Source organism: Hippoglossus hippoglossus, chromosome 16 (assembly GCF_009819705.1).
Source record: "Hippoglossus hippoglossus isolate fHipHip1 chromosome 16, fHipHip1.pri, whole genome shotgun sequence".
NCBI classification, from domain to species: Eukaryota; Metazoa; Chordata; class Actinopteri; order Pleuronectiformes; family Pleuronectidae; genus Hippoglossus; species Hippoglossus hippoglossus.
In genome coordinates this window covers 1,605,962-1,622,812 of record NC_047166.1, presented here as the reverse complement: position 1 = coordinate 1,622,812, position 16,851 = coordinate 1,605,962, and the positions used below count along the sequence as shown (strand labels likewise).

At 46.6% G+C, this 16,851-nt stretch overlaps 1 protein-coding gene and 1 long non-coding RNA gene across 2 annotated transcripts in view; one reads left to right on the top strand and one right to left on the bottom strand.

Moving 5' to 3' along the window:
- The first annotated feature begins 529 nt into the window (after positions 1–529).
- The window catches only part of bmper (BMP binding endothelial regulator), a 22,319-nt gene continuing 5,997 nt past the window's right edge, over positions 530–16,851 (top strand). Inside the window, exons 1-6 of the mRNA XM_034611557.1 lie at positions 530–1,207; positions 5,355–5,440; positions 13,108–13,207; positions 14,550–14,632; positions 16,565–16,655; positions 16,797–16,851. The exon at positions 16,797–16,851 is cut by the window's right edge and continues 28 nt beyond it. Coding sequence (XP_034467448.1) covers positions 1,102–1,207; positions 5,355–5,440; positions 13,108–13,207; positions 14,550–14,632; positions 16,565–16,655; positions 16,797–16,851 — 521 coding nt within the window. The 5' untranslated portion in view covers positions 530–1,101. The remainder of the gene's footprint in view (positions 1,208–5,354; positions 5,441–13,107; positions 13,208–14,549; positions 14,633–16,564; positions 16,656–16,796) is intronic.
- The window catches only part of LOC117777067, a 15,577-nt gene continuing 9,335 nt past the window's right edge, over positions 10,610–16,851 (bottom strand). The window contains exons 2-3 of the long non-coding RNA XR_004616547.1: positions 12,573–12,582; positions 10,610–10,620 (exon numbers count right to left, since the gene is read on the bottom strand). This is a non-coding gene — a long non-coding RNA (uncharacterized LOC117777067). The remainder of the gene's footprint in view (positions 10,621–12,572; positions 12,583–16,851) is intronic.

The following is a 16,851-nucleotide window of genomic DNA, read 5'->3' as shown; positions in this document are numbered from 1 at the left end:
AAATGTTTTAATCTCTTTACATTTTTAGAAGAAATTTCTACTTCTGACTAAAACGTTGCACTTGACCTTGAGTCATCTTCCTCATCTTCCTCATCTTCCTCCTCCTTCATCTTCTTCTTCTTCTATAACTAAAATTAAAATCTAATTTACAACAAAGAGACGTGGAGCACGTGCAGCTCCCCCGGCTTGTTGGTAATGAAACTGGAATCCCAACGCACACACACACACAGACACACACACACACACACACACACACACACACACACACACACACACACACACACACACACACACACACACACACACACGGTGCACTGACTGGTCCAGTAGCAGACAGATGGAGGGAGATTGTGATTATTAAAAACTTGTCTCAGGGAGGCTGAGAGATGTCCGCAGCACAGAGGAGGTTTTCTGGGGAGAGGTCTGGAGGCAGGAGGAGGTCCCGGGTCTCACAGAGGAGGAGGCAGGACTTGTTGGCTCTGTGGTGCGCTCCGACACCAGAGGAGGAGGAGGAGGAGAGAGAGAGAGAGAGAGAGAGAGAGAGAGAGAGAGAGAGAGAGAGAGTCCACTCCTCCGTCCCTGACAGTCGACATCCAGCATCCATGCGCCAAACGCACTCCTCCCAGACCCGGAGCGCAGATCCAGACGCAGCGGATCCACTCACTGATTCTCCGGCAGGGTCACGGAGCAGATTTCTCTCATAAACCAGCGCGTGCGTGTGTTCATGTGTTTGTCTGCGCTCAGATCAGCTCGGACACTTTGGCTGGAGCCGCTGAACTGGAGAGAAATCCGCTTCCAGACCCCGTCCGCGCTGCTCCCCCCGGGATTCTCCCTCCGGCAGGACGCACGACTCCTTCTTCCCAACATGCGGAGCTCCGCCGTCTCCTGCCCGCAGGCGCGTCTCTCTCATGTCGCTGTGAGCGTCTGGTTCATCGTCACTTTGCGTGTCACCCTCCTGCTGGAATAAAGAGCTGCTTCTGGGGAGACGCTGCACGTGGATCAGCTTCTTTTCATCTTCCTCTGGATTGATTTTTATTGATTTGATTTGTTCCTCAGAAACTCTGGTACTTTATTTTGTTTTTTCCTGGAGCGAACCCGAGGATGTTGCTCCGCTGCTGGATCCCTCCCTGCTCCTCCACCTGTAGGTTTCTCCTCTGCTTCCTGCTGCTGCTGCAAACGCCCCGGTCCTCCTCTCCGCTAATTACAGGTAAGATTAAAGGGGTCGTGTGGCTGCGTAATGGCGCATGGCGGCAGCCACCGTGCGTAAAACCGACCTAAAGCCCCGGTTGTTGAGTCTCCGCTGTTCGGTCTGTTTCTGAGATTCACCCTCTTTCTGCTTCAAGCACCAAGAAGCACAACTCTACAACTTCCCTTCTACATTTTGCATCACCACATTTTCTTTATTTGATTTTTTAAATCTCATTACAGACACTGCAGGGTCTGCGTCACGTGCGTAAATAGATTTTATTTGGATTCACTTCGCTCATCTTCACTCTTGAGAGGCGGCCGTGATATTGTAGTGCTCGATAATTAAATTGTCCGGCCTGGTTGTTGAGTTTAACCCGGGTTATCCTCTGTGTGCCACCCTGCAGCGCAGTGAGACAACCCGGCATCAAACCCTGCGCATGGCACGCTAGTTATTTACTGGAACAGTTTTCTGACGAATTATAGATGTTGTGGATCTTTAGGATGAAAGTCTGCCTCAAATTAGAACCGAGTTTTACTCAAATTGTTGTTTTTGTCTCTAAACGTTATAATTACTGGACTTTTTCAAGTTAAACCTCTGCTGTAAAGTGTGGATCACTTTCCTCCAGCAGCTCTAATTCAGCGGCCTCTCAGCGGCCTCTCAGCGGCCTGCTGCTCCTCTGACAGCGCGTTGCCTCGGTGCCCTGAAGCAAGAGGAGAGTAAAGGGAAAGTTGTGAATGAAAGGTGGAGGAGCTGCTGCTAGTGGAGCTGCTGGTGGAGCTGCTGGTGGAGGTGCTGCTAGTGGAGGTGCTGCTAGAGGTGCTGGTGGTGGAGGAGCTGCTGGTGGATCTGCCAGTGGAGCTTCTGGTAGAAATGCTGCTGGTGGAGGTGCTGCTAGTGGAGCTGCTGCTGGTGGAGCTGCTGGTGGAGGTGCTGGCGGAGGTTCTGGTGGTGAGGTACTGCTGGTGGAGCTGCTGCTAGTGCAGCTGCTGGTGGAGGTGCTGGTGGAGGTGCTGGTGGTGAGGTACTGCTGGTAGTGCAGCTGCTGGTGGAGGTGCTGGTGGAGCTGCTGGTGGAGGTGCTGGTGCACACAGGCCTCAGCCGCCGGCCTCCCGGCCTTCACGCGTCTTATCTCTGTTCAAACAGCAGCATGAGGGACGTGACCCGTGAGGAAACAGCGTTTTGATTCAAAGCCTCTGACGGAGTTTCTTTATTTGCTGCTGCCGGGGACATTTGGAGCGTTTCCACAACAACAGTAGTTTAATTTCTTGTAAATTTAAGTAACAAATAGAGAAAATATTTGCTGCTGCAGATTCAAACCAGATGTTAAACATAGAGCTGCTCTTGAAAAGAACCATCACACATGACTTTATCCACATCTGCTCCCTCCGGGAGAAGAATCACCTCTGATTCGAAGGCTTCCCCTCTCTTGGCTGTTATCTCTCTGTTCCTGAGGTAAACAGAGCGATGGGAATCAGATGGGCCAAGCAACGTGCACCAGATGGGTCTGAGTCTGCAGCCAGACGTGCATGTGTTTGACATGAGAACCAACTGTCTGCCGTGCATCAGGTGATGAGGCCGCACCGCTCTGATCCCAGCAGATCAGATTCCTCCACCTGGCATCAAACCCCGGTGTCATCTGTCCATTGTGCACTGAGCCGCAGAGCGGAGGGTCTTACAGTGTGTCGGTGCAGCAGGTGGAGCACAGAGGTCATCGTGTCTGTGTCATAACCTCCGCTCCTCTCCAGGAAACTCCTCACACGTCACTTCCACGTCCTCCTGACTGAGTTTGGGTTCAGTGGCTCATCACTGAACCGACAGGAGGGAGAGAGACCGGGTTCCTCTGCAGGAGAACATGAACAGAAGGAGTTTTTAAGCAGATATGAGGATTTCGTTCGGCCTGTGGTGACTGAGTAGCTCCCAGACGTCACAGAATCCTCCGATTACTTCACAACTGTTGTGTGAAACGAAGTGAACTAAATATATGTACAGCATCTAAAGTCCACTTCCACCTCTTCAACACTAAAGTGCATCAGTAATAATAATAATCCAGTAACTTGTGTAATATTTACAACGAACCCTCTTCTGCAGTTCATTAGGAAAGTAACTGTAATACGTGCTGTCACTGCAGCATTGTGCTTGTAACAGAGTACTTTTATTTTACAGTTTTTCTGCTTCTACTGAAGTAATAAATTATTCTTGTGACCGTGGAAACAGAAACTGTCCCGAACAGTTCGACACACGTGAGATGCACATGAATGGAAAACCGTTGCTGCTGAGAGGATTAATGATGTTAAACAACTGATTCAATAGACTCAAATAAAATCCGGTTTGTTTTGGAACAAATCTTAAAAAAGAAACCGACGATGTCAGAGCTCGTTTAACGACTTTAATATTTGATCTTATTTTCTCCTCTTTAATTTGGTTTAGTTCTGTGTTTCCTGCGCAGAGAGGAAGTGACATAGAAACAGTTCGTCGTCATTATTTCTGCACGTTCAGGGACTGAAGGAGACTGAAGATGCAGGAGAGGACGATGGGTTGTCAGACTTTGTCGGCTTTGATTCCACCTGTTGCTTTGAGATTTTAAATTAAGCTCAACACATTGATTCTGACTTCTCCTCACACTTTGGCTTGTGTGTTAGTTTTTGAAAAGTATTTATTTTTCATACGTGGAGAGGAGTGGATGTATTAACTTGACCGATCATCTCCTGAGTCATCGACGCTCCTGGAAACCGGGGAGTCAGCAGGAGGAGAGTCACAGGTCACAGATAACAGGACGACCACGTATTGATCAGAACTCTTACACAGACCTGAAGCGAACTCCTGATAGTCTCCTGAGACGATCCCGAGAGGCTCGATGTGATTCACGGTGAGCGAGAGGGCAAATACCTCCGGATGAAAAACAGGAGCAGACGTCATCTTGGAAACACGACGAGATTTGAGCAGCGCAGAAATCACAGTCTTGGATTTTGCTCCAGACATTTTCAGTTTAATGAACCTCGACGGAGAAACTTCAGCGTTGATTTCAGATTAACTGAAGCAGAAAATGAATGAATCAAAGATTTCAAACAGTTTCTGGTATAAAAACGAGAGCAGCCGGAGGAAGCAGCCGTTTCTGGATCCACACACAGTCCAGTGTGTCAGGAAATTCCATAATGTCAGAAGAAGTAAATGGTGTTTTGTGCTCGGACAGTGCGAGCGATTCTCTTCCTGAGGGAGATTAGATCAGCCGGAGGAGACGTCGCCTCAAACAGGAAGTAGTTTGACACCCAGACGTTTGGCGTTGGAGATTTACCTTCACCTCCGGCGACCTCCTGCTCGCGACAATAAGTTCCTACTGGGAAGGAAGTTTTCAGTTTGGAAAGTCAAAACAAACGTGACACATGCACAAGCGGCCGAGCGTCGCTGCCGAGCTCGTTTCCCTCAGTGAGACGCTCACATCTGTCGGCTTCTGCCCATAAACCCTGTGTTGGGCTTGTTTCCTGTGGTTGGTTCAGATTACACTGACGCTCGTAACAAAGAGAACGACTCGCGGTTTTAAGAGCTCAGTGTAAACGCTGATGCTTTTACCTGGAAAAACAAACTGGGCCGAACGGATGAGAAACTGCAGAGTTTAGAAAGTAACCTTCGACATAATAGATCAATAATAACCTTGATTTATTTATGGATATTAATAATTTATCCTCCAATCAGACCACTCATGTTGTATTTAGTCTTAGTTCATCATTGATGAGTTTATTGTGAAAACATCATGTCGTTATAACAACCTGCAAAAATGATAGTTCATGTATATCTGTGTGTGTGTGTGTGTGTGTGTGTGTGTGTGTGTGTGTGTGTGTGTGTGTGTGTGTGTGTGTGTGTGTGTGTGTGTGTGTGTGTGTGTGTGTGTGTGTGTAAATACAACTCATTTAAAGAAACACATTTTAAGAAAATTATAATGTCTCACATTTATTGGAAAGCAAAACACTTCTGATAATTTTTCTGTTTATAGAAATCAGACAATTGCACGTGCACCAGGTTCCTGCTGCTTCTGGAACAGAACCCTGAACTTGTGCTTGGAGCAATGAGCTGAGAGACTTCAGTTTACATTCAACCCGAATGACTCCGTGTGTTTAACCTGCTGTGACGTGGTCCTGACTGTGTGTCCCCTTCCTCCTGTCGTCTCCAGGTACCGAGGCCAGCTGTGACAACGAGGGAGAGGTCCTCCACATCCCCAACATCACCGACAACCCCTGCATCACCTGCGAGTGCCTGGTAAACCCCACAGCTTCCCTCTGCTGCACGTCCCCGTGTCTCGTCGAGTCTCGAGCGAACGTGTAACTGCTGCATCAGGTTTTTCCACTGATAGTGTAAAACGCACTGATTGTGATGTTTGCGAAGCTGATGCTTTGGTCTTTGTGCAGCGTTTCTTATCGGCGGGTTGAGAAAGAGTTGTTGCACTCGGACTTTGAAGTGATTTTTGGGGGGAAACAATATGTGTGGATTGTTGGAGAATCTTGAATTGAATCACTTTGGGCCCAAAACACTTAAAAAACAATTCAACTTATGATTTAAATCTGATTTAACAAAGAGACTTCTATCTACAGCAGGTTCTGTGGCCCAGTTGTTCTTCTGGTGCTGTTGTTTTGTAAATGCAGGAAACAACAGTTTCAGTTTTCTGAGCTTTAACAACAAACTGTGAGGATTGTTTGGTTCTAACAGACGTCGTCACACTGTCTTGACTCCGGGGCCGGTTGTTAAAACCAGCCAACAAAACGTTAGAGGACGACTCTTTCCTGGAACATGTGCTCTTTGACCCCTGACCCCCCCCCCCCCCTCGCTGCTGTAGACTCTTTGTTTTAAGAGAAGTAAACGAACCAACCAGCTTTTTCTGTGTCACTGATTCGACATCGACTGAACGAGGGTTTGGACTTTAAGAGGTGTCACATGACCAGCGTTTATCCTCCAGGACGAGCGTGAACTCTGTGTGTGTGTGTGTGTGTGTGTGTGTGTGTGTGTGTGTGTGTGTGTGTGTGTGTGTGTGTGTGTGTGTGTGTGTGTGTGTGTGTGTGTGTGTGTGTGTGTGTGTGTGTGTGTGTGAGTCCATGTTGTGCGTTTGTCTACATCCTCCACTTACATAAATACATCACTCGTTCCTGATTGGTTTGCAGCTTGCATCAGGAAGCAACAAACATATTCCTGTCTCTGGTTAATAGTTATGTTCCTCTTGTCAATCACTGCTGTTTGAGATTGTACGTAACCATAGCAACACTGCTTATTCTGTTTGTTTACGCAAATGCTGCTCCGTCGATTCCCATGAAACTCTGGGAGAGATCGGGGGTTTGATTTCTCAGGGAATCCTCCGTGGATCTAGATGAGGAGGGATGAGCTCTGCTGAGAGACGCACTCGTTCATATTCATAAGAACATTTTTCACTGAAGTTTAAAAACGACCTGTTGTTATTGTTGAGGTGAAACAGAAACTTCCCTCAGAAACACACAGAGACGACAGCTGGAGGGGATTGAACCAGAACGTTCAGGAGGTCGTTTTCTTTTTCTGTTCCGTCTCTTCACTTTCAGACTTTCTCACCTCATGTTGCGTTCGCTCTCACACGGAGGTTTTGTGTTCTCAGCTCGGTCCGTTGGTTTGTTTGATTCTCAGCAAACATATAAGTACGAGATATAATAGATACTCACAACATAGTACACGGTACCACATAGTATTCAGTCATGAGGTACACGGTGGATCTGATGAGAGCAGTGGTCTGGATCTGTGAGTGTGTGTGAGCTGGTGCAGATTGATTCAGGAGACTGTTGGTGGAAGTATTCGCTCTAATAGGTGATATCATCTCATAACGTGTCACCGTGTCACCGTGTCACCTTGTACCGAACGTGTATCTTCTCTATACGGACACTCCGATTGGCTCTCTGAAAGCCTCGGCCGGCCCCTGATTGGCTGCTCTCTGACGCTGCCCTCGGCTCAGTCGTCCTCTGTGTTATCAGGCAGACATCAGCCAAAGCTCTGCTGAATGCTATCAGTCATCAGCAGGCAATGGTCGGGCTTTCATCTCTACTTTAACTCCTACACACACACACACACACACACACACACAGACACACACACACAGAAACACACACACACTCTCACACACACACACACACACACACACACACAGACACACACACACAGAAACACACATACACTCTCTCACACACACACACACTCTTTCATACTTACATCCTTTAAGGACCTAATCTTTATTTGGTCTTTGTTTATCTGCTAAAAACTTTTTTTGAATCTGCACTTTCTACTGATTTCCTTTCATTTATTTGTTATTTATTCATTTAAAATAAAAGTTTAAAAAAAAGTTTTCTTCTGGAGAAACATCTTAAAGTTTGAACGTAGATATTATTATGATGAATATTAAATATATGATCGTTTTCACTTCATGTCTCGGTTCAGGACTATTCTGGTCTCTTCTCGTCATCACAGATCCTGTTTACTCTGAACTCTGAACAGTTTCCTTTCCACACAGGAAGCAAAACAACGTCTCGATGCTCGATAACAAAACACTCAGGTTCCATCTTTTATCACAAACTCACATTCATTTATTGATAACCTGGAAAACAAGGAGCCTCACATGTATGTTCTCAAACACGTCAACTCCAGAGTCCTGTGTCGCTGTGCGAGGGGGGGGGGGGGGAGCCATCAGGGCACCAGTGTCACTCATACATGGGGGGGGGGGGGGGGGGGGGGGGGGGGGGGGGGGGTCCTGAGTACCTGCTAATGGCTCTATGGGTAGAGACACACACACACACAGACACACACAGAAGAGCCATTGTGTGTGTCCGGGCCCGACCGAGCGCTGTAATGGGGCCTGGAGTGGATGTGGCTGACAGACTGACTGACAGGCGGGTCGCCATGACGATCCATTATCTGGGAGGGAGGCGGCCCGTCTCCGTCACGCTCCTCATCGTCCTCGTCTATCTGTCTGTCCATCTCCGTGTCTTCTTCCTCTCTCTCATCGGCTCTTCCTCCCGTCGCTCGGCCGCATTGTTTCATCCTCCTCATCCTCCTCCTGCCTCACTTCGGGTCAGGTTGATGATATCAAACTACAAACCTCTTACCCCGAGTGTGTGTTTGTGTTGGTGCGACAGCGACAACTCTCCTGAATCCTGGGGTTTTAAATCACAGTGTCGGGTGTGTGAGGCCAAAACACACAAACGTCCGCACACAGATCTGGTTTCAAACCTTTCATCCTGGTGCGATGGAGCCAAAGTTCATCTGCTGGTGGAAGACGAGGACGTCTTGGACTTGAGAGGTGGCTCCTGGGAAGTTGAAAGAAAGACGTAATAATTTGTGTTGTCATAAAAACTGTCTCTGCACACGGTTCTCTGCTGCTCTCCTCCTCCTGTGACTCACGTCCTCATTCCTTCACGTAGGACACAGAAACCGTCAGAGGTCAGAGGTCACTGGAGTTTAGCTGTAAATGATACGTCAGCTGTGATCCTGTGACTGATCTCAGAGAAGCGTGAAGGTCGTTTCCTGTCGGTGTCTCAACTCAAACAGAAGCTGATCAATACAAGAGGTTTATCTAACCTTTTCTAATCTGTCCCCCCCCCCCCCCACACACACACACACACACACACATGAATATCCAACTGAGGCTGGAATCTTTCACAATGACTCATCAAACCAAGATAAAAAGTGATAGAATGAAGTCATTTAAATGTTGTTATGGCTGCAGAGACTTAATGAGAAAATGAAAAGCCAATAAAACTTCATTTATGACATCGTGTTGCAGATTCGGGCGTTAACGGGACAGAGCAGCTTTCTAAATGAAACTTAATTTATATCAGATTTATCAGCGGCAGCAATCTTGTAAAAATCACGGTGAATTGAACATTCTCTGGTTTTAATCTTATTTAAATGAAACTACATGAAGACGTCATTTTCCACTTTATTTTCTGACGTTTTATTAAAGTGCCAATTACTTCGACTCACTTTATTTACAACATTGTCTCCACAACTTTTACTGTTTAAACGTCTGAGTTCGTTCTTTCACTCAGATTTGATTCCAGTCTCACGTCGACCGGACTTTGTAGTAAAACCACCGACTGTAAAACAAGATGGACGACAGGACAGCTCCACGAGAGTGAAGCCAAAGTGCCTCGATCGGCCCCTGGTGGTTGGCTGCAGTATAGGTCATAGATCCTACCTCCTCCATGTGAGTGGACGGGACAAACAAGCGTCTTGAGTCCAGATCACAACTTGACTTCAGGAAAGACGACTCGTAGAAACGGTTCCCATCAGCATCGTTTCTCCGCCTGTCTCGTTCCTAAGCTGCTGCGGCTCCTGCTCTCCAGCGGGGGGTCGCGACCTGTTTGTTTTTCGAGGAAGGGTGAAAGGTGAAAGGTCACGGTGGCAAAGGGGGTTAAGGTTAGTGGGAGCGGGGAGGGGGGGGGGGGCTGGAGTCCAAGGGCTTAAGTGGGCCTTTAAGTTTTAGAGCTCCTCTCCTTCGCTGACAGACTCTGACTGATCTCTCCATCCGTCACCATGACGGAGAGCATGAAAAGATGGAGGGAGGGAGGGGAGGGGGGGGGGGGGGACAGAGGCTTTGAGTGTTAATGAAACATCTTAAAAACGGAGGAGAGAGAGAGAGTGATGAAAAACAAAACGTGAGAGAGAATCAGACAGAGCGGAGTGATGAGATTCAGAATCAGAAAAGAAAACCGACGGAGGAAGAGAAATGATGGATGAGGGAGGAGGTGAAGAGCGAGAGGAGGAGAAGAAGAAGCGGTGAACGTTGCCGCCTCCTAGTGGCAGAGCAGCCTCACCGTTAGAAAACATTTTTTTGGTTTAATAATTCATCTCTAAACTCAAGGTCCCGTCTCTGTGTGCAGATCCTCAGTTAACCTCAGTTACACAACCAGAGTCACTAACAGATGATAAAACATCAGATTCATATAAGTTTGATTAAATTCTAATTATGCAAAAGTAACTTTTTCCTTCTTATGTCTCCACACAACCTGAAGGACGACATTTTTTAAAATCTTTTCACTTCTTTTCTGCTTCATGGAAACTGTTCTGCAGGTTTATGGACCCAGAAATTATTAAATCCTACTTTTTTCAACTGAACCTCGTTATCTGCACTGAACTGATTAATATTAAATATTAAAATTTTTAAGGATTTAATGTGTTTTCTGAAACAGTCTCAGAAACGTTTCTTTACACTGAATCTGAGTTTCAGCCGCTCGGCTTCAGGATCGATCTGAAAAGACGACACAACTTTGTATCTTCAACAAATCAACTTTAAACTCTGAAGAAAACTGTTATTTAGTGAATTTAGCAAATGATAAATAGTTAAATAAATAAAACAAGTCATCGCAGACGACTCCGTGGTATCAACATGCAGCAGCGTGTAAACACTCCAAACACATTATCACACACACACACTTTCTCTTTCTCCGACGCACACGTTCAAGCATAGCAGTGTGTGCGTGTGTGTGTGTGCGTGTGTGTGTGTGTGTGTGTGTGTGTGTGTGTGTGTGTGTGTGTGTGTGTGTGCGCGTGTTGAAGGGGGGGGGGTGGAGGTGGGGGGGGGGGCGTCACCCCCGGCGACAGACAGCCGTCCAGTCGGCCAGCCTTGGTGCCGCAGTGGTATGTTGAGTGTTTATAAGGCGTGGTGACCCATTGTGACCTTTGACCCCCGTGACAAGCAGGGGGGGGGGGAAGTCACATGTACTAACACCACTTTGTGCTAATGGAGAACAGAGAGAGAGACGGGAGGACATGACCTTGGAGACCGGACCACATAGTCTTCAGGTCTTTAACGGCTCATTCCAACATTTTTAGTTTTTTAACGTGTTTCAGCCAAATTCACACAAATCACATCTCAAACTGTTTTTAAGTTTAATGTCTTTTAAACTCCGCTCAGGGCGTTAAGTTATTATCTGTGTTTATTCTTTTATTAGCAGGATTACACAAAGATCTGCTGAACCGATGTCCATGGTATTTGTGGAGGGGTGGGGGGGGGCACAATCCAAGAAACAGCCCATTCAAATTTAAAAGACGGATCTGGATAATCTGGCAAATCAGATATTTGATCTAAGTCTTTTTCCCCATCTGCTCTTCTAGCTTGTGCAGCGATGACAGAGCAGTTACTTCACGTTGGTTTCTCACGTTCGACTCTTCGGCCTAACCCTAACCCTTCTCCACATTCGTATCTGTTGGTTTTTATCTTTAGCAGCTTGTGTCTCAGGAGTTCAAACTGAAACTCTGTCTTAAAGGAGGATTTTTGTTAAATGACCATAATTCAGCTTCTGGAGACGCCCGCAGCTCAGAAGCCGTTCATGTGTGTGTGTGTCTGTCGTTGTGTGTCTGTCGTTGTGTTGCAGCGTCTTCCTGCTCCGTGCTGCTCCGACCACACGTCACCTCTGGGGTTCGGCTTTATTTACGAACCGGGCTGAGATGAATGGAGCTGTGGTCACACGATCGTGTGGGTGGTTAAACCAGAGAGATCCAGGATCTGATTGGACAGGTCACATAATCACACAGGAGGTTTCAGATGTTAACGTCCACTTCTCCCTTTTCTTTCCTCTCCTCCTTCCTCTTCCTTAACTCCCTCTGACCCTCTTTCCATCTCCGTCCCTCTCCTCCCTCCTCCCCTGTCATGACATCATCTGTCCTCGGTGTGGTTGGGGTTTTAGCCGGAGCACCGCTGCTATATTAAACTGCCCAGATTTATTTCTGCCCCGCTTTGATCCGTCCTCGTTAGAGCCGCCTGCCACAGGGCCGCGGGGGCCACGGGGGCCGCCAGCCTCCACTTTGTACACCCCCACAGTGCGTAAAATAAAACACACACACACACACACAGCATGTGGATAAAATCAGCAGTAAAAGCTGGGTGTGAAAGTGGGGTGGATTAAACGAGCCCAGTTTGGGCCCCGTCCCGCGGCGCAGCGAGCGGCGGGGACACGGCGCTCTGTGTTTCTGGAGGCGACAGGACGCCTGTTGACTGGGTGTGAAAATTCACAGCTCACCGGAGAACACGGAGTCACTTCTGGTGTGGAAACCATTAAAAGTGTCTGATTTCACACGGGTGACCAATCAGATGGTGAGGTCATGTGAAAATACTGCGATGATTTTTCACATTAAAAGGACGTAGCTGTGTTATTTTAAATATGTTTTCATGTTATTACTATTTTAGAGCCTGAATATACAAACCAGCTGTGAACTTTATGCTACAACAGGTATTGTGTGTTGATCCCGATATTGTGCCGCTCTCGAGGAGCTCTACCCGAGAACACACGTGAAAGACAAACTCTTGAGTTCATGTCTGAAAACAGCTTCATTCTGTGAAACATGTTTTATTTTTATAGAATCGACAGTAAATCTGCGACAACACAAATAAAACTCTTTTTTTTCTTTGCGGGAGTTTTTATTTGCAGGACTGAGACAGAGGACACATTTAATTGACTAATTAAGAAAGTTTGACTGAGCAGCTTTTTGTTTCAGTGTCTGTATGAGTCCACGTGGATGAAGTGCACGCATGTGCAGGACACAGTAAATAACCTGGACTGTACCAGAGCATCGACTATTCCTGTTTTTTATCTATGGCTGTTACTCTGGATGAGGAACTGATGATGACGAGTGAGTGAAGTGAGATTTCTGCTGCTGCCGCCAAGCTCTGATATAATCTGTCTTTAAAATGACTTGAGGTTTAATCTCAAATATTCTGACACACTGAGGCACAACTGTCTTTATTCATTAAGTCCCAGGTCATATTGTTTTAGCTCAGAAACAAAATCCCACTCTCCCTGTCGTCGTTGGATGTTTTGTGACGACGTGAAATCTTCTGCTGCCCCTGAAATACTCTGAAGGTTCTGATGGTTGAAGTAGATCTTTTATTCTCTGACCTTTTCCTCCCTGGTGTTCTGCAGGAGGGGAAGGCCGACTGCAAGCAGGAGAAATGTCCGCTGGTGTCTGAAGACTGTGCTCTGGTGGTGAAACAGACTGGAGCGTGCTGCGAGAGGTGTAAAGGTGAGACTCAGACCGACGGCTACATGTCCAAGGTTCTAGTGCTTGTGATAGGCTGAGACAGCTGTCAATCAAGGAGCAGAGCGATGTGTCTGTTCGCTCTTCAGCTCACAGCTCAGTCTACGTTACGTTTTGTCGACCATTTTTAAAAATACATGAGCATTTCTAAAAGTTAGAATCACGTCACCATCGTTAAATATTCTTACTGACACAATGTTTTCAAAACACACCAGAGGACGTGAAAGTGAACTTTTATAAACATGTTGTCAAGTATTTCTCATTGATAAATAATATAGACATATTTAACATTTTAATCTGGATCTGTATCTTCAATCATTTTCTTTTCTGCAGCTCTCAGCAGATTCAAACCCTGATTAAAACAAAATGAAGAGACAATAAAAACGTCTTCACATGTTATTTGGTCTGAAATATAAAAACACACACACACACACACACACACACACACACACACACACACACACACACACACACACACTCCTCCAGCACTCCGCCGGGGTGCGGCCCTTTTGTTTTTTTGCGGTTCAGCGTCTTTACGACACTTGGTTATTTCAGGTGGAACGAGCTCTGGTCGTGCACGTCGCCTCAGCAACCCCTCGTCTGTTCACTGCTGTGCGGTTCACTTGTGGAGTTCACGACTCCTCTGGGTCGTCTCACCGCTCCTCACTCGTATGGAACCACAGCAAAGTGCTGAAGCTCCACAGGCGAACAAACAAGGGTCAAAGAGAACTTAATTTGAGAAACGTTCAAAGTTGCACCGTTTTGCAGCGTTTCCAGTGATGTGTTGTCACGTCTGTGTGTCAGTGTGTGAGTGTGTGAGTGTGTGAGTGTGTGAGTGTGTGAGTGTGTGAGAGTGTGAGTGTGTGAGTGTGTGAGTGTGTGAGTGTGTGAGTGTGTGAGTGTGTGAGAGTGTGAGTGTGTGAGCAGGACGTCGCGAGGACGAGTGGAGTCTCTTGTTCTTCAGTCACATCCACTGAGCGTCGTCCTCGGCAGTGACACCGTATCAGAGGGTTTGATTTCCACTGAGCGGCTGTGATCAGGTTTCAGTCTCTGGAAAGTGAAACATTGATCTGAGACCAGTTACTGTAAATGGGACGAAACGAAGAGGCTTTTCATTTAGTGCTGAGCAGCTGTCACATCCCGACACACTGCAGAGACCTGTGTGTGTCTGTCTGTCTGTGTGTGTGTCTGTGTCTGTGTATGTGTCTGTCTGTCTGTGTGTGTGTCTGTGTCTGTGTGTGTGTGTGTCTGTCTGTGTGTGTGTCTTGTAAAGACGTGATTCCTTACACGTTTCCATTGTGACTGTAACTGTCTCTTTCTTTCTCAGGCTGCACGTTTGACGGACGATCCTACAACAGCTCAGTGTCCTGGACCACGTCCACCAAGCCCTGCGTCACCCGAAGATGTCAGGTGTGTGTGTGTGTGTGTGTGTGTGTGTGTGTGTGTGTGTGTGTGTGTGTGTGTGTGTGTGTGTGTGTGTGTGTGTGTGTGTGTGTGTGTGTGTGTGTGTGAGCAGCGTTGAAGTGAACAGACGCTGTTGTTTCAGCTCTGACGTCATGTTGAAGTGTCTGACCTCTGGAGGAGTGAGGGAGGGAGCGATGAGCGGAGGAGTGTGGGGGGGTGAAAGGAAAGGAACGAGGGAAGGTAGGGATGGAAGATGGAATGAAGGAAAGAAGGGAGGAGGGAAAGAAAGATGGAACAAAGTAAGGAATGAAAGAAGGAAGGAAGGGAGGAGGGAAGGATGGAAGACTGAACTCTATCCAGGGCTGAGAGACAGATAGAGAGACAGATAGAGAGACAGATAGAGAGAGAGATAGAGAGACAGATAGAGAGACAGATAGAGAGACAGATAGAGAGAGAGATAGAGAGACAGATAGAGAGAGAGATAGAGAGAGAGATAGAGAGACAGATAGAGAGAGAGATAGAGAGAGAGATAGAGAGAGAGATAGAGAGACAGATAGAGAGAGAGATAGAGAGACAGATAGAGAGACAGATAGAGAGAGAGATAGAGAGAGAGATAGAGAGACAGATAGAGAGAGAGATAGAGAGACAGATAGAGAGACAGATAGAGAGAGAGATAGAGAGAGAGATAGAGATAGAGATAGAGAGAGAGATAGAGAGAGAGATAGAGAGACAGAGATAGAGATAGAGATAGAGAGACAGATAGAGAGACAGATAGAGAGACAGATAGAGAGAGAGATAGAGAGACAGATAGAGAGACAGATAGAGAGACAGATAGAGAGACAGATAGAGAGACAGATAGAGAGAGAGATAGAGAGAGAGATAGAGAGACAGATAGAGAGAGAGATAGAGAGAGAGATAGAGATAGAGATAGAGAGAGAGATAGAGAGAGAGATAGAGAGAGAGATAGAGAGACAGAGAGAGAGAGAGAGATAGAGATAGAGATAGAGAGACAGATAGAGAGACAGATAGAGAGACAGATAGAGAGACAGATAGAGAGAGAGATAGAGAGAGAGATAGAGAGAGAGATAGAGAGACAGATAGAGATAGAGATAGAGAGAGAGATAGAGATAGAGATAGAGAGAGAGATAGAGAGACAGATAGAGAGACAGATAGAGAGACAGATAGAGAGAGAGATAGAGAGAGAGATAGAGAGACAGATAGAGAGACAGATAGAGAGACAGATAGAGAGACAGATAGAGAGAGAGATAGAGAGAGAGATAGAGAGACAGATAGAGAGAGAGATAGAGAGAGAGATAGAGATAGAGAGACAGATAGAGAGACAGATAGAGAGAGAGATAGAGAGAGAGATAGAGAGACAGATAGAGAGAGAGATAGAGAGAGAGATAGAGATAGAGAGACAGATAGAGAGACAGATAGAGAGACAGATAGAGAGAGAGATAGAGAGAGAGATAGAGAGAGAGATAGAGAGACAGATAGAGATAGAGATAGAGAGAGAGAGAGAGATAGAGATAGAGATAGAGATAGAGAGAGAGATAGAGAGACAGATAGAGAGACAGATAGAGAGACAGATAGAGAGAGAGATAGAGAGAGAGATAGAGAGACAGATAGAGAGACAGATAGAGAGACAGATAGAGAGACAGATAGAGAGAGAGATAGAGAGAGAGATAGAGAGACAGATAGAGAGAGAGATAGAGAGAGAGATAGAGATAGAGAGAGAGATAGAGATAGAGATAGAGATAGAGAGACAGATAGAGAGACAGATACTTTCTTGATCCTGAGTGAAGTGTAGGATCGTTACGTAGTTAGGGATCAGTGAAAGGAGGATAAGGAGGAAGTGAAGGACGCAGTGAGGAAAGAGCAGAAGTATATTTGAATCCAAACAAACTAAAGATGTGGTTTCTGTCCTGGTTGTGACAGGAAGGTGTCGTCACGGAGGCGGAGGTGCAGTGTGTCGTCCACTGTAAAAACCCAAAGATCCACCCGAAGAAATGCTGCCCCACCTGCCCCAGTGAGTAGAACCCAGCGCACCCACAGCCCAACACCTAAGAAGGGGGGGGGGGGGGGTTGACTATTCTCTGGAGCTCTTGTGTCTCGTGTGAGTCTCTGGATTCTGGACGTGGTTCATGTTGTGTAACTTCTTTTCTCGCAGCTTGTATCTTCGAGGGTCGTCTGTACAAAGAGAAGGAGGAGTTCAGTCCAGAGGG